Below are 17,614 nucleotides of genomic sequence, written 5' to 3'. Positions count from 1 at the left end.
ACTTAAGCAACGTAAGCATGGGTTCCGCTTCAGTGACTCAAAAAAGGTCAGACATCTAGCAATTCTGGCAATGTAGACAATATGCCATTTTATTAATTTTTGGGGTTTTTTTTTTTGCCACAAAAAAACTGAACTAGTTGCAGTTTGTGCAGAACTGGGGGTGTCATCAGAGGGTTCTCAGTCAGACATCCTAAACAGACTGGAGGAGCTAATCCTTTACAAGGACATTTACCCTAAAATGTTTATGAAGCTCCAAAAGGCTGGTGGTAAGCACATCAAGAGTTCTCCAATTTCCAAAGTCTCTACTCCAAAAACCTTCAAGTGCCAGTACTGTGAAAGTGCCTTTGCTAGTAATGTAAATATGAGAAGGCATGAACATCAGCACCATGCTGTAAACCCGGAGCCTATCTTTTGTGTTGATGTAGAGAGAGGCCAGTAGGTTACTGCTAAAACATACGAGGCCAAAGAGTGCCAATACACATTTGTAAATCCACCACATCACAGGTAATAGGCTGCGAGGTCAGTGACTGTAGAGATTTCATGGCTTTGGCCAATGTCAGTGGTAAACCATGTGTTGAATGTCAACACCTCTGTAGAGTCCACTTTTCCTCTCCTTATAAAAGCCCTGCCACATTACAAAGGCAATCAATGCAAGTGATGTTGAACAAAGGCCTAATCTCATTGGAAAGAGGAAAGGAATGCACACATGTTTTCCCCCTTGTGTGGCTTTTTTGTATATGTGTATTTTTGCACTTATGGGACCATGGCTAATTATGTTTACAATTACGGTAATTCTTTTTTGGATTAGGCTACAATTTACAGTAATGTTCCTAATACAATAAAGTATGCTTTACTGCATAACCTTTACTGCAAAACTGTTACAGATACCTTTTTGTCTAATCTACATTCCATACAGTACGTTACAGTAAATATCACTCATTGACAGCATGTTGCCAAAATTGCACACATTTGAAAGAAATAATCAGAAAATATTACATGTAATACTGTTTCTGTAATGGCATCAACTGATTGTGTTTTTTGACAGTGGTTGTGCAGTGATTGACCTTATGTCCCTCTTGAATAGAGCATCTGTGTTAGTGTTTGAAAGAATGACTGGATACTGAACCAGGTTTGCAAAGTTGTATAAAGAGAAAACTGTTTGCATTGTGAAATGCAGAGTTGGTATTTAGTTAAGAAAATCCACTTTTGAACAGGATATTAACTATTTGGCTATTTGTATGAGGTAAATGTGTTGCTGTGTTTAGAGTTTTGAAAATGTATCTCAAGTATTGGGAAAGCATGTTAGCAGTCATAAAAAACTAACTAACCCATACGATCGGTAGAAGTGACGAGGGGTCTGTACAAAGGGGTTAAGTCTCAGTAGTCTTAAATCCTGAATGTTTTATACAATAAACATGATAGAAGATATGAGCAAAATATGTATTATTTATAATGTTCATTGATTTTCAATGATTTCAGTTGTGTAACGCACGTTACCAACAAAAAGCTAAATTACTACTGGAGAATAGTTTTATACTGATACTGTCGAGATGTCACACCGGCCCCCAGCAGTAGTCCCACTGACCACCAGAGGGCGTCTCCTGAATATTCTGAATAACAAGGACTTCTCCTTGTTAGGTTTGACGTTGTGTCCACCAACTCTACCAGTATGTATTTGTGTTTTTCCGATCGGTTTCCTGTATCCTTATTGCTGTGGTTAGACCTCTGTGTTTGCGTGCTGTAGTTAGACACTAGGTTATGCAGCGTATGCGACGCATAGGGGCGCTGCACTAGAGGGGGTGCCAAATCGATACCGGAAAATTATTTCTAGTCGGCATTTTCAGTGAGAGCTGTTTGTTCATGTATGATAATAGTAATTGTTTTATCGATGCTCAACAGTTTCATGTTGAATTGATATACTCATGATATACTGTATTCATTGTATACATATTCAAGCCGAGTCATCATTTTGTTTTATATTTCTTTTATTTTTTTTCCTTTCCTAATCATCCACACACGTCAGTCCTAAAGGGATCCATTCTTTTCCTTTTGTCAATAAATACACAACTGTACCTCTGTCCCTGCACAACTTGGTCTGTTGCAATTTTTCTGTCCCAGCCCTCCTTTCCGAGCCTAGAGAGTGTGTTTGGACAGTCCAAGTTCATTGGTTGACTCATCCTTTATAGTATTACTATTGTGGCTGTTGATCTACATATAACGAGTGCTACACCCAGGATTGTTGGTGGCAAAACACCTGAAAGTGGGAACCATTTTATTCTTTGGGTAAGTAATCAGTATTTGGGTAGTATTTTATACTACGACTATACTAAGGTATATCTGACATAAGGACCATGTTAAAACTGGCCAAAAACTTGTTTTGTTAAATTGTTGTTGTATGTGCTTTCAATCCTAACATTAGGTTCTGCATACAAAACATGCATGCATGTCTACACATTAGTGCTGTCAATTCCAGGTGCCGCGATTAAAAGTCCTCACCAGGATTTTGCTCAGGCTTCCTGGATTGTGTTGATTCTACTAATTTTACCTGGATTGCTAATTAGAAAATCTAGCAAGCTTGAGCAAAATCCTGGTGAGGACTTTTAATCGCGGCACCTGGAATTGACAGCACTACTATACATTTAATGTGCATCTTGTCAAAGATATGGCCAAATAATGAATGTGGGAAAACAGAATTGGTAATGTTATTTCATGTGAAACATTGCACCTTTATTTGATGCTGGTAGTCACCGACAATGGTCAGTACCACATTTTTGAGAGTTCATTTAGTCTCTAATCCACTTTGGTGTGCCACACATACAAATATATGTGCAGAATAATTACTCTGCAAGATTCCTTGTATATGCACCATTAGGCCATCAAACTGACTGAAATGATCAGGGCAGCTTTGAAAATGGGAAATGACCCTCAGGAACTGGATTTAGTCTTTGATGTCGTGATGCTTGAAGTAAGAAAAAATCAACCCAAGTTACATAACATTAAATTCCTTTATTAATCACAACTATTTCCTGTATTTGGTTTTGACATCTCTGATGCTATTATGTTTGATGTAATCAAGTTTTCATTATTGTTTTTCATAAGGTGACCAACATCCTCATGAAACATGAAGGGTTGTCAAGGAACATGGCTGAGTTATTTATTGCATCAGGTTATACACTTGAATAATGACTAGAAATGTAAGTATTCCGCATCAAACTAAATTCTGGTGATTCTTAAAAAATCTCTTTTGAATGTCTTATTTAAGTTTTTTAACCTTTTTTTTTTTACTGTATTTATTTATTTATTTATTATCTATTTTTATTTATATTTAATAAGAGAAATAACATTCTAATTCATTTTTAACAATATTTTGTCACTGAAAAATAATTACATTGTTTTTGTTTAGTTTGTTTCCTCTTTGGTTATGTGAAATAACCACTGTGGTATCCAACACTGGACAATTGTCTCAGTCTCTCTCTCTTATATATAGTACAAACAATTGCATACCGAAAATAGCCAAATAGGCTGTAGGAACTATGGCAGTATCTCTGTTTATGTATACTAGCAACATTTTAAATGGCTTGCAGAATGTAGAATTATTTCCAATTAAAGCGAATTAACGTATGCTGTCTTTTCATTTAACATTCAAGAAATTTATAATGTGCAGGCGTGTACCCTAACGATATCCCACGGAATTGTTTGATCGAATATTTGTAGTTCCCATATTTTATCTGCCGAAAATTACTACCAAAAGTATTTTCTGATTTTTTGTTTATAAAAAGTGCGGTGCGCATGCGCGGCAAATACACTTGTTTAGAGGACACCGAACGCAAGCCAACAGAACTTTCGCGAGCCACCGCTCCATAACTGACGCGAGACAACGCTGTGAGCCACCAGGCAACTGTTGCGCGGCACTGAGCAATACCTGTTCGCGGCACAGGTATTGCTCTTGGTTAGTGGTGCGCGACAGCAGCAACAGTACAGTACAGTTTTTGCACTAACCGGTTCTCCAAATTTGGCGGCCTTAGTCCACCATTGGTCCACCATGACCAGTATGGCAGTATTATCACGAAAAAAAAATCCACGGACACAAATGGGTCCGCATGGGTCACATGGGCACACAAGACACACGACCCTACAAAATCCCTGACCTCCTGATCCATACCAGGCCACCAAAACCATCTCTGAAGGAGCTCGAGGGTGTACCGGGAGCCAGGATGGGCAGCAAAGGGCGAGTCATGTCCCCATTCCATGACTCGCTTACGTAGGTGTGGGTGGACAAACAATCACCCTGCAGGTTCACCACCCAGGCTAGGAATGGCTAGGGACTGCTTAACAGCAGCCTCAACATCCCACTGGATAGGAGCGGCAATCTTGGCCACACGGATGACGGTGCTGGGGCCTGACTGTTCCGGAGATGATGCGAATTGATGGGAGAGTGTATCTGGTTTAGCGTTCTTAGTCCAAGGGCGATAGGAGAGGATAAAATTAAATCGCCCAAAAAACATGGACCATCTAGCCTGCCTAGGGTTCAGGCATTTGGCTTGTTGGAGGTAAGCCAGATTTTTATGGTCAGTCCAGGCCATGAACTGGTGTTTGGCCCCCTCCAACCAGTGCCTCAATTCCTCAAGAGCCAACTTAACGGCTAGTAGCTCTATCTCCCACATCATAGTTGTAATGATGTGTAAGCAGGTGTTAAGCAGGTGGGAGTAATAGGCGCAAGGGTGTAACATAGGAGGGGTGCCCAAACGTTGGGACAAAATAGCCCCGACACCCTGGTCAGAGGCGTCAACCTCAACAACAAAGGGGAGATCCGGATCAGGCAAACATAACACTGGGGCAGAAGTAAAGTGCTCATTGAGGGCATCGAAAGTCCATTGAGCCTCCTCAGTCCATCTGAACGGACCCGGCATCTTCCTAGTAAGAGCTATGAGAGGCCCAGCCACATCACTGTAACCTTTAATAAACTGCTGGTAGAAGTTGGCAAAACCCAGAAACCTCTGAATCAGATGGAGTGACTTGAGGACTGGCCACTGAGTGACGGCCTTAACTTTAGCAGGATCCATGGCTAGGGTGTTCCTAGCCACAGTAAAACCCAAGAAATGTACTACTTGGGTATGGAACAGGGACTTCTCCAGCTTAACAAAGAGGTGATGTTCCATGAGGACCTGGAGAACCCTTTGTACATGCTTAACATGTTCCTCTTTGGTTTTACTATAGATCGGGGCCCGGTACAGCGACAGCGCAGCCAGAGCTGACCTGAGAAGAGGTATCAGCGAGGCCAAGACGGTGTACAAAAGGAAGATAGAGGACCACTTCGCTGGAAATGACCATAGAATGATATGGCAGGGCAGAAATCACATCACCAACTACAGATGCAGGAAACCGGACAACGCTAGTACCGACTCCTCGCTGACAGAGGAGCTGAACCACTTCTTTGCCTGCTTCAATACAGTCAGACCAGCGACAACAACTACACATTCACCACTCTCAATTAGCACTAGCATGTTAACTCTTCAGGAACATGAAGTGAGACGAGTACCGAAGGCGGTGAATCCCAGGAAGGCGGCTGGCCCCGACGGCGTACCTGGAAAGGTGCTAAAAGCGTGTGCCGATCAACTGGCGGGGGTTTTCACCTGCATATTCAACATGTCCCTGTCACAAGCCAACATTCCACCTTGCCTCAAGTCCTCCATCATCATACCAGTTCCGAAAAAAGTCCGTGGTGGAGAGCATAAATGACTACAGGCCTGTTGCACTTACACCAGTAGTCATGAAGTGCTTTGAAAGACTGGTCTCTAAACACCTCAGAGTCTGTCTATCTCCCAACCTGGACCCCCATCAGTTCGCCTACTACACCGTAGGCATGCACCGACTACACCTCCAGATGAGGGGTGATAAAAGGCATTTCGCATAGCCTTGGAGAACTGTTCACAGGTAGTTACAGTCTCTGATTGTTGTTCCCATACTGGCGTTGCCCAGTTTAACGCCTTCCCTGAGAGCAGAGTCATGACATAGGCTATCTTAGCCTTTTCTGTGGGAAACAGAGATGGTTGTTAAAAAATGAATGAACATTGTAGCAAAAATCCTCATTCTATAATGCAGTGACTCACTGAAACAGTAAGCACTGAAATTAAGTGGACGCGCTAAAGAGAAAATCAACTAAAGACGCCAGGGGAAGTATCCGGCTGGCAGGCGAACGCCACAACAACAAAAAACCCTTCCTAAACTAAAGGAAGAGAAACAGCAGGGGAAAAACTTAAGAAAGGCCAGGGAGCGTCGCAGGAGGTAAGTACTCGAGCAGGAGACAGAACAACAAACATGAGATAAACTGGTGACAAAACACCAACGACCACAACCGGGAACCAAACTACATAAAAGGGCTGAGTGACGTGAGACATAGAGAACAAAACAAATCAGCAGCACTACTGATTGCGGAGACCCCGCTTGGAACTGGCTTGTGGACTCCTCCTAGTGGTGGTCCGGGGAGTCGCATCTGAGCCAGCCCTGACACTCAGATAGAGAAGCCCATCTCTGCAGCTACATCCAGAATGTTCGGAATCCCCTCCAGCAGGTCTAGGATGTGCTCGGAGAAGATCACTTCTCCTTCCTTTGTAATGATGGCATCAAATATGTCCCGCTCCTCACTGAGAAGGTTTACGTGAGGTCTCTTGCTGGGTCTCTTGCTGGGAAAGGTCTCCCTCTTTCTCTTCCTCCTCATAGGTGGTTGAGTTGTCCTCTTTTGCCTGACAGCTTTCTCCATGCGGATTTGGTGGAAGGCCGCACGATATGACTCCATGTAGGACAGGTAAGAGGTGTGGCTGTGTTCATGCCAGTCTCTGTAGAGAGGCAGACACTGAGGATGCTGCTGGCAGAGCTGCTGCCAGTAGAGCTGCAGTCTGTAGTACTCTTTCAAGTACGGGTCCTGCAAGTAGAGCTGCTGCAGGTACAGCTCCTGGTCTGCATGAGGATCTTCTAGGCTGCCAGGCATCTGAGGACACTCGGTGACATAACCACCATCCCCAGTAAAGACAGGCACGGGGTGAGCTGAGAGCCAGGGTTTTGCACCTGTTATGGACACACATGGCATGATTCCAGACTGGTTGCTTTCATTACTGTACACAATGAATGACAATGTTTTGATTTTTGAGAATTTCAGTAAGTCAGTTCTAGCCCATTTGTACAGAATTAACAATATCTTATCAATGTTTATATGAAAGAAGACAGTTATCAATGAAGAACCCACCTGCAGGCTGTAGGTAGACTGGCTGCATCTGTCTCAGAACCTCCCCTTGAACATGAGGTTGAGGAAGGTGTGTCTGCCTCTCCATGTCAGGGTCTAAATGCAAAACACCAACCCAGGGCACAAAGAAAGTATGAGTGTGTACTGTTAAGATCTTCAGGTCTATAAGAAGGGCTACAGTGCCATGTGAATTCATTACAATGTTGAGGAATATGTGATGTCATATTTTCTTTTCCATTTTTAAATTGTACACCATTGGATGATAATGTTTTGATTACAATGTTCCCAGCTACAAAGATTGTGAAAAACCTGAAAGCATTTCTTACCTACTGATGTTTTCCTGGTCAGGTCATGTGCAGGAAGCTGGTGGTTCTGCACCTCTGCCAGACCTTACAAACAAATGTAATAAATGTTTTTGTTTTTTACTTTATCATGGATGGTTATTTGGTTTGTTGAATACGCATGTAATCTTCAGTGTTACACAGTACCAGTGTGGAGTGGACCTGTGGGAGGGTGGATGACCCATACAGATGGTCCTTCTTCAGGTGCCAGTCTGGGGTCTAATCAAGGCAAGATCAGGCAGGTGCGTCAAACTTACTATTACATGTTACAAGTTTTGTAAAGTTTATTATGTCCCAGTACATATCACCTAAGGATTGTTTTTGCCAAAAGTTACAGATAAAAGCTAACAAAAATAATTCAAGTTAAATACAATTGATTTAAATAGAACAAAAATTAAATAACGAAATGTTAGAAACAAGGAAAATATATGATTAAAATAAAAATAAAATGTAGACATTTAAAAAACAAATTTGACATAAAAGATATAAAGTGCATCAAATCAAAGCTACAGAATAGCTATGCAAAACTTCACCTGAGAGCTAAAACAGCCGAATTAATCTGTAAGGCATGGGAGCACATGTTTTCTGTTTCTGAAAGTGGCTATAGTCTGTGCACATCTCATGACTTCAGGAAGCTTATTCCTCCTGACTGCAATGTAATGTAGGAGCAGTCATGGGTTGGTGTTAGGGAACTGGTCTTGTGACCGGAGGGTCATGGGTTCGATTCCCAGACCTGAGGCCATGATTGAGGTACCTTTGAGCAAGGCACCTAACCCAAACTGCTCCCCAGGTGCCGGGCTAGGGATGCCCAACACTCTGGGCATGTGTGTGCCACAGCCCCCTAGTAATCACTAGTGTGTATGGGTGTGTGTGTGTTCTAACTGCACAGATGGGTAAGAAGTAGAGGACAAATTTCGATTGCGGTGAAAAAAATCACAAATATTTTTAAAAATAATAATAATGGCCGAAGGCCACGTCACCATGTGTAGTCCTTATTTAGGGTCCGTTAATAAGTCAGACTCCACTGAGCCGAGGTGTGTGTATCGTTCCAGCATATCAGTAATGTAAGTCAGTTCTAGCCCATCTGTACAGAATTAACAAAATCTTATCAATGTTTATATGAAAGAAGAGAGTTATCAATGAAGAACCCACCTGCAGGCTGTAGGTAGACTGGCTGCATCTGTCTCAGAACCTCCCCTTGAACATGAGGTTGAGGAAGGTATCTCTGCCTCTCCATGTCAGGGTCTAAATGCAAAACACCAACCCAGGAAAGTATGAGTGTGTACTGTTAAGATCTTCAGGTCTATAAGAAGGGCTACAGTGCCATGTGTATGCATGGGTCTGCACCTCTGATGGTTCTGCACCTCTGCCAGACCTTACAAACAAATGTAATAAATGTTTTATTATTATTATTTTTTTTTTACTTTATCATGGACGGTTATTTGGTTTGTTGAATACGCATGTAATCTTCAGTGTTACACAGTACCAGTGTGGAGTGGACCTGTGGGCTGGTGGATGACCCATACAGACGGTCCTTCAGGCATGTTAATATGGCCGACATTTGATGGTCCCGCCGTACTTCTGTGAGGGAAGGGTGCCGGTCCACCTTGGGAGTTGTAGGGCACACCTGAAAATCCCACAGCAGGTAAAGTAAAACCCAGCACAACGCACAGTGAGGCTCATATGCCTTGTAAGTGTTTCCCAATGAACAAGTGATTATAAGAAGGGCCATGGTGCCAAGTGATGTCATTAGAATGTGAGGAGAATGCTCTAGAATTTGTGATGTCATGTTTCCTAGAAACCTGTTTCTTTTTAAAAATGTTTATTTTTATTTGCTTTTTCCATGGCTGTGGGATTTATGAAAATTGTGCTGAGTCAAAGAAATAACCCATGATCCATTAATTATATTGTGCTGTACACCGAAAATAAATAGCTTGACAGTCATTAGTAGAATAAATAGACATAGGTTATTTTTCTAAACCTTAGAAACCTACTACATATATTCAATTTTTATTATGAATAAGGAAATCCATACTCATAAGAACTAAATCTACTGTCTTATTTAGAAATATAATATTTTGTACAGTATATGAAAATATATTTTTCTCACCATGAGTGGTCAACCCTGGTGTGTCTGTGAAGTAGTGCTGTTCTTCTCCAGGCCTTGGCAGGTGAGTTCTCTGGGGGTAAAAACTCATTCTCAAAATTAAAAGTAGAAAGAATAGAAAGATAGAAAGATTCAGAAAAAATAGAAAGATCTGGGATTGTAAATCAAAACGTATTTGTAAGATTTGTAAGGCTTGTAAATCACAGAGCAAATTCTCATATGACTGGTTCTGAGCTTTTCAGCATCAAAACTGAAATCCAAACATTCCACCTTCCCAACCAAACATTCTAAACCAAACATTCCAAAGTTGCTCGTGATATCACAGTTTCCATTTTTTTAAAGGGAACCCCGGGTGATAACATATGTAAGCCTTAATATCGTGTGATTACTCTAAATTATTAAGACACATTGTAAAAATCACAAAAAGTAGCAGATTTATTAGATTTTCGGTAAATTCCCGCTGCACGTAGGTCGCCATTTTTATAACTGCTGACGGGCGCAGCAGGTAGTGAGGTCAAATGGTTGCAGTGACTGGCCGTAACTTTTGTCTTACCGGTTTTTCTATGCTGATAACGTGTAATAGCGAGCTCTTATTGAAGATTGACGTCGCATATAAGGTCAAAGGGCTTTCTTTTATACATGTCTAGTAGTGACTAAATTCCAATAGTAAGACTGAGTGACAGGCTAATATGTTGTGATTCACATTTAATTAACCCTAATCTTTTTGGCCGCTGCATCTGATGTAAACGTCATGTCCGAGTTGCGTTATCCGTCTTGGATGGAGAACACTGTACACCTACGGACTCCTCGACTATCTGTAACTGATTCGTATCTAGCAGATCGTCAGATTTATCAATGACCGCTAATTATATTAAACTATATTAAACTTTGAAAGGTTTAAACGTTAGCGGTAAACGTTGTTGCCGGGACGCCAGTAGAGAATCCAGCGCATGTTTATGTTCACGTTTCTTCGTGCGGCTCTCACTCCACATTCTGGGGCTTTTGGACTTTCTGTGTAGGAAAACTGTGGCCACTGCATTGTGTTTTAGTCTACGTTTAAAACCAACAGCACCCGTCAACTCTCTCACCAGTCGGGCTCTACTGAATGACTCAAACGCATCGGGACTGATGTGAGCAGAGCCGCGGGTCTTTTGGTAGCTGTGTTCGTCCAGTCAAGTTTAGCGCGCCGCAACCGTTTGACGTCATCTACCCAGCAGGCATTGCGCGTCAGAAAACATGGCTGCGCCCATATGTCAAATATTTCGAATAAAAGCGTTGATTTGTAAATAAATCTGCTGCTTTTGTGATTTTTTTACAACATGTCTTAATAATTTAGATTAATTACAGCATATTAAGGCTTACAAGTGTTACCAGCCGGGGTTCCCTTTAAACCAAAACACCAAATCGGCCAGACTGCTACAATAACCTGATGCAGCCTGGCTTGTACCCACATGGTTCATACACCTTTTCCCTGGTCAAATTCAAGCACTTTCAATGTCTATTTTCAATATTTTCCAGTAACTTCCAGCTTTAGTGAATTACAAATCAGTGATTCTTGTGACAAGGGACAAAACAAGTCTGCCAGATAAAACTCAGATTTGGGGTTACAAATATACATAAAATTGTTTTTATATTCAACCAAAAGACAGACCAGGGCAATGTTGGCACAACTTATGATTTTATGTAGTTGTATAAATATTTTTTTCATTTTACAGTTTTTCTCAGTCGATTTGGATCATTTCTGAGATCAGAATTGAAATTCTCAAAACTGTTAATTCAATCTCCACATCTCCTTGTCACTTGTGCACATCATAATTGCATTTCTCATTGTGTTTCACATTTTGCAAATGCTTTTGTACATTTTGCAAATGAACATGGACAATTGTCTGTTGTTTTTTACATTATCAATTTCTTATATCATGTTTATCAAAATGTGTTGTACGGAATGTTTGTTGAATTGTCTTACCCTCCAAAACATTTAGTCTTTAGGTCACCGCCTGGGTCATTGTATGCAAAAGGGCTGAACATGTCGTCATAATCTCTAAGTCATCATTTTACATTTAGTTATTTAGTTTATTTATTTGTTATATTTTGGTCATTTATCATAATTTGATTAAATTGTTTGCAGGTGAACATTCAGTTACAGTAAGAAAGGGAATTGGTGAAGGTTTAGATCAACCAATGGTTTCAACCACAGGTCAGAGGTGCATCTCACCCTGGTTTAGCATTTTCCTCTTGGGTTGATTACTGCCAGTTGGGTTGATTATAAACCAGTTTGTGATGACATGAGAATGACAGAACGCTACATTGTCCCATCACAAATGTCCTAGTGTTTCCTCCCACCTGTTGACCAGTTGTTGGTAGAGTTCATTCAAAAACGAAAGAAGGAGGTCACTGTTATAGGGACCAATCTGGCATTTGTGAAGGACCAAACCAGCACTTGAGATTGCAGAACAAATAGTTAAATTTGCTCCTCTCTTGACCAGGTACATTACTGTACTTCATTTTATTTAATTGTTTAATTGATCTATATGTACAAAAAATATGTATTACAGTAATAGCTTTTCAGCTGCCTTTGTTTTTGGAGAACTTCGCATTTTATACAATATTTAAGGTTTTGAACCTTAGGTTTTCATTTTTGACATGCTGTGTGCAAGCATTTGTAAATAAGACAAAAATTATCCAGAATTTTGTTATTGGATAACATTGTGTGTTTAAAAAATGTAAGCATTATAAAAACATGTAAAATGACTGGATTTTGTGCAAAAACAACATGAATTGTACTAATTGCATAGCCACTGAAGACTGATGTTGTGTTCACTGTGTTTAGAGTTTTGAAAATGTGACTACAGATTGGACAAACGCATGTTAGCAGTCATAAAAAACTGTAACAATATTAAAACATTTGTCAGTGCTCACTGATAAAGTAATGCATAACAAACCATATAGCTAAAAAAAACAGCAAATGTTTTCTTCCCTTTGACAATAATGTATGTTGCACTGTTATATTGCACTGCATTTACTTGACTTCTTGTTAATCACTGAGGACCAATCACTGGTTTTCCGTGTTTCCCTGCGTACACCAGCCTGTGGAGAATCTTCCTTTCCAGTGCTGTGGCCTCCTGTCCTTGACCCAGCCTCCAGAGGTCAGGGGAGCCTGGGGTGCTGATGTCTCAGTAACCCCCAATGCCCTGCCTGACAATTACAATTACCCACTATCAACTTTTATTGTGGACTTAAGATGTCCAGTGAAATGTACCTGACACTTGACAACAGGTTTTAGGTGTTTTCTTGTTTTAAAAAATTCCCCCAGAGTTTACTTTTTTTAAATCATTTTTTAAAATTGTTTGGTGGTTTTAGAGTAGAGAGCAATATGACTCAGCTGACAAAGAGTTATCCCATCTATAAACACAAGTCACATGCAAAATTCAGAAAATGCTGTTGCTACCCCAAAACCGCTTCACCAGAATACAACCATGCTTCTGTTCATTCTTCACAGCAACCAAGAAGAAGATTTCTGCATGATATAAAAAGGTCCACAGTACACTGAGTGAAAACATTAGTGAAAGTGATAAGCAATTCAGTAACAGTTTGTACAGCCCCAGAATACATTAACAGACAAACAAGAATGTAGAACAGTTTAATTAGCTAGATTTCATGCAAGTTCGGACAGTGTCAAGTTACAGAAACATTTGCTGGATGTTAGGGTAATGTCATCAGGCAATAGTGATATTTGATGGATGTTAGGGTAATGCTTGCTGGATATTAGGGTAATGTTTGCTGGATAATAGGGTAATGTTTGCTGGATAATAGAATAATGTTTGCTGGATAATAGGATAATGTTTGCTGGATAATAGGATAATGTTTGCTGGAGGTTAGGGTAATGTTTGCTGGATAATAGGATAATGTTTGCTGGAGGTTAGGGTAATGTTTGCTGGATAATAGGGTAATGTGTATGTGGTAGTCTGTGCCTGAACAGGCTCCAGCCTGATCTCAGAGGTCCTGAAGCAAAACAGGAGACTAAAGCTGTTCTGAACATGCATACGCAGATCTGATGCAAACACCTGGCTGCAGTTTTGTGGCGTGAGGGCAGAGCTGAAAAACAGCAATGCAATGGTTACAGCAGCTCGATTATGCTTGACTGACAAGAACACAATCAGTTAGATACCAGAATAATGCCTTCCCTTTACTGTATGCATGTGGAAGCGTAATCCATCTGGAAGAGAACAGACCAGGAGCAGAGCAGGAGCTAGCTTAATCCACCTGCTGAGCAATGGAAGATACACTCATGTGTATTTTTGAAAATCCGGCAGCAGTTTTTTTTTTTATGAGAAAGGATCCTTTTTTGCCAGTGATGCCTCATATACTAAAAGGCATCGTCTTCATTGGTTACTGAAGCAGATGCTCTTTGCGTGCGCATACACTCCAGTGACACTCTTGCATGCAACCACCAGGGTGTGCTGTTGGAACACAGCGGTGGTTGGAGGCTGCCGGTATCCTCTCTCTATTAGACATCTGTCTCGTTAAACCTTCCAGACAGTGGGTTTTCTCTGGCTCCAATGATCAGCATGTCAGCATTATCTATCAGACAGAAGGGGGGAAGGGAACCTAACACATGAAAGACCAACTGTTGCAGATGCGTAAGTGAAAGTCAGAAACGGAGCGAACCTACTGCTGTTAAATATCAAGCTCATTCTTACTGTCATGTCATGTCCCTTGAAGTGTTGTTTTACCTTTTAAAACGTGTTATTGGCTTGTGTGCTTCACAAGTTCAAATCGTGTGTTTACACAGTTAGCTGCCGTGTTGACACATTAGTTGTTTTCTTGCTGTCCTCTTTGTGACAATTTGTCATTGCCTATTTTTATCCTAAACACAACCTTTTCGAAGAGCCTAAATGGTTTTAACACACAGGAATTTACAAACGTCCCCAGAACGATTCCCACTTGAAGTAACTCCCAGTCAGAGTATCTGAGGTAAAACAGGACAGGCCTCCAGAGTCTCCTCCATTTTACTCCAGTCTTGACATCGCAAGGGAAACTAAATCTGTCATCCACATTGACAGCAGTTGATATTTTGACTACTTAAAATGGAATCTATGAAAACTCTGTAAATACTGTAAATGTCATGAAATCAGGGAGAGATAAACACAGACCATAGTTGAAATGTGTGGAAGAGTCCACCCAGCACGTTACAGTCATGGCCAAATGTTTTGAGAATGGCTTAAATTTTGGTTTTCACAAAGTTTGCCTCCTCAAGTTTTTATGGTGGCAATTTGTATTAACTCTAGATTGAGAAGAATGATTAGATGAATTGCAATTAATTGCAAAGTCATTCCTTGTCATGAAAATGACCTTATTACAAAAATTACTGTATTCCAGCCACAGCATTGAGCAGACTGGTTGCTTTTTAAAGGGTAGTGGAGCTTTTACGTTTTCTTCTGTTAACCATGGTTACCTCCAAGCAAACATGTGCAGTCATCATTGTAGTGCATTAAAGGGGTTTCACAGGCGAGGACAGTGCTGGGGTGGGTTTCCCGAAACGTTCATAGCGCTAAGTACTTCGTAACCTCGTATGAAACGTACGAGGTTAAGAAGTACTTAGCGCTACGAACGTTTCGGGAAACCCACCCCTGCTTGTGAGGGGGCACCACAATCAACCATTTATGCAATCATCAAGAACTTCAGCGAGAGTGGTTTAACTGCAGTGAAGAAGGATTCGGGAGCGTCTCCTAAAGAGGCCGCAGCTATGAGAGTCACCACCAGTGCGGAGCTGCCTCAGGAACGGCAGAGAGCAGGTGAGCGCAGCTGAACGCACGGTGAGATGGAGGCTTTTGGAGGACGGCTTGGTGTTGAGAATGGCAGCAAATAAGCCACTTCTCTCCAAGAGGAACATCAAGGACAGACTGACATGCTTAACGTGATTTCATTACTACTGTTTACACACAGAGTTTTAACGTATAGCCTACAGTACACGTGCTGGCATGTGAAGATTCCTTATGTACTTCAGACAGAAATGCCACACTGCTGAGATAGATGAAAGTTGAACAGGAATGTAGGAACGTGATTTTTTTTCTAATGTAAGTTTTCCAAAGTTATGATTATAATAATCTCTATCGAAAGTAATTGTATTCCCGTGCAACCTTCAAACCCACTGGCCCATTCATTCATCAAAGTCATCTCTACATTTAGTAAATTATAGTCATATATTTGTACATTTAATTTCACATAGTGAAAAAAAATTTTTTTTCCTCATCAAAACAATTAGAGGACATTTCGTCTTTCCAAAGCCTGTCGCTTTAATCATTGTTAATGAAGGCTCCCGGCTCCTCTCGCCCTTCCGCCTGCGTACGCGGCTCGGGGTGCCAGGAGTTGGACCAAGCGTGACAACCGCTTTCAAGAGTTGAAGGAGGGAAGATCCTCGTTTCTCTACGGCAAGCAGTACAGCCGTCGCCGTAAAAGAGGCGCAGCAATGAAATGTACGTTGAAAGCTAGTGATTTCAGAAGTTTCTGTACCGTTTGAACTTGGTGGTGTAGTAATGGATGCGCAAGACTCGGTGAGGGACCGTAAACAGGACGTCCAACAGGCTAGCTACAACGCTTTTTACGTGCACCTGCTCGCTGTTACCCTGTTATAATCTTGTATTTGGTAGTGTGGCTTCCCTTTATTTCTTAGTTTGACATAGTGCTGGTGAATGGCTTGTGCAGGGATGTATCAATGTGAAAATACAGGTAGCTAGCTGTCCAAATGCTGCGTGTAGCGGACCGACTAACAGGTGTTTGGCAGGCTGCGCTGAAATATGCTAGGAGTGAATGACTAATAGATGACCATATGCTGTAGGACAAGTAGGCTATTTTATTTCATTTTCGGCGAATTTTGGTCGATAATGATTGTTTTTTCATTTATAAAGAGTAAAAATCTAGCTTTACAGTCTGTTATTTGTTTAATTGCTTTTCGTCATGTCGTAATTTTTTATGTTTCTAATTTAAAATATGTTAATTATGTTTCATTATTTTGTGTCACAGCTAGGCTATTTTTTGAATATTTTTTTATAGAAACCAGTGCACTTTGCAGCAAGAACTTATTGCATTCCCTCTGATATGAATATATTTGTAAGTAAAATTAATGTTCTACAGGTAAGTTTGTATTAGGTTTACTTGTATACGTTTGCCTCAGATATTGCAAGCTCCCTGATACATCAGACATTTGTTTTCAAAACCAGATGTTTAGGTGCTGAGGTTGGATCCGTGTGTCAGAGTTCTCTTCTTCTTCTGTGGTAAATATTGAAGAGGAGTCCTGCAGTGCTCTGTGATCTCCCCCAATGGCTGTGTTTGTTCTTGCTTTCTGCATTGGTGTTATATGGGATTAACATTTAAGTGTGTGTATCTGCCTGTGGTAGGTCAACTTTATGAATATGAGAGAGAGAGAGAGAGAGAGAGAGAGAGAGAGAGAGAGAGTTATGTTCGTAAAGGAGAGAAGAGGGTTTTTTCAGGCTGCTGATGTACTGATAACCAGAGACTTGCAAACCCATTTTAAAGTGGTCTCAATGATCATCTGACTGTTGTAAATGCAAGATATGTTTTCATGAGATTGGATTAAACCTGCATGAGAGAGGCTTAAAGCTGCCATGCCAAAGCTTTGTTGCAAGCCACATTTTGAGATTGCAGTCTCATGAAACCAATAAAAATAAATCGGCGGTATCCTTGCATTAGTCACCATGCTAGAAGGGATTTGTTCTGAAATTCAGCTAAGCCAGAGTAACCACATTTTGTCACATGCGAGCAGATGTTTACTGACTCATACTATCAGTCCTCGTGTTCTCCTCACATCATAAAACCCAACCTAACAGCATCCATGCTGACGGTGAGGTCATGCGTTGCATGTTTCACCTATTGCCACATTACTGTTCATGCTTACTGTCTATAATC

At 40.9% G+C, this 17,614-nt stretch overlaps 2 protein-coding genes across 7 annotated transcripts in view; one reads left to right on the top strand and one right to left on the bottom strand.

Moving 5' to 3' along the window:
* Window positions 1-2,659: 2,659 nt before the first annotated feature.
* LOC143477099 (uncharacterized) lies at window positions 2,660-9,916 on the bottom strand. Of its 4 annotated transcripts, XM_076975608.1 has the most exons (8): window positions 9,692-9,820; window positions 9,068-9,208; window positions 8,929-8,956; window positions 8,734-8,826; window positions 7,729-7,800; window positions 7,567-7,629; window positions 7,244-7,336; window positions 2,660-7,065 (listed from the first exon to the last, which is right to left on the bottom strand). In XM_076975608.1, exons 1-8 carry the CDS (start codon window positions 9,692-9,694, stop codon window positions 6,512-6,514), a joined length of 1,047 nt encoding a protein of 348 aa, XP_076831723.1. In that variant the 5' UTR covers window positions 9,695-9,820; the 3' UTR covers window positions 2,660-6,511. The 4 variants fall into 4 exon arrangements, with proteins under 4 accessions (XP_076831723.1, XP_076831721.1, XP_076831722.1 ...); XM_076975606.1 differs by lacking the exon at window positions 8,929-8,956 and having other exon boundaries at window positions 9,692-9,916; XM_076975607.1 differs by lacking the exon at window positions 8,929-8,956 and having other exon boundaries at window positions 9,083-9,208; window positions 9,692-9,916.
* A 5,416-nt stretch (window positions 9,917-15,332) lies between these two features.
* ldb3a (LIM domain binding 3a) overlaps window positions 15,333-17,614 on the top strand; it is a 40,894-nt gene continuing 38,612 nt past the window's right edge. The window contains exon 1 of one of the 3 annotated variants that reach the window (XM_076975113.1): window positions 15,333-15,483. The gene's annotated coding sequence lies outside the window, so the exon portion shown is untranslated. Of the gene's footprint in view, window positions 15,484-16,011; window positions 16,165-16,940; window positions 16,963-17,614 lie in introns of those variants that run through there. The other 2 variants (XM_076975112.1, XM_076975114.1) reach the window with 2 other exon arrangements.

Source organism: Brachyhypopomus gauderio, chromosome 15 (genome assembly GCF_052324685.1).
Source record: "Brachyhypopomus gauderio isolate BG-103 chromosome 15, BGAUD_0.2, whole genome shotgun sequence".
NCBI classification, from domain to species: domain Eukaryota; kingdom Metazoa; phylum Chordata; class Actinopteri; order Gymnotiformes; family Hypopomidae; genus Brachyhypopomus; species Brachyhypopomus gauderio.
The sequence above is the reverse complement of the archived record's forward strand: the minus strand, read 5'-3'. Positions and strand labels throughout refer to the sequence as shown.

Excerpts from the sequence above, each read along its gene's own strand:
- LOC143477099 (XM_076975606.1), bottom strand. The coding sequence starts at position 9,779 with ATGAGTTTTTACCCCCAGAGAACTCACCTGCCAAGGCCTGGAGAAGAA. Across the intron at positions 8,827-9,067 it reads CACAGGTCCACTCCACACTG|ACCCTGACATGGAGAGGCAG; the intron begins GTACTGTGTAAC and ends TTTTGCATTTAG. Across the intron at positions 7,801-8,733 it reads AGTCTACCTACAGCCTGCAG|ACCCCAGACTGGCACCTGAA; the intron begins GTGGGTTCTTCA and ends TGCCTTGATTAG.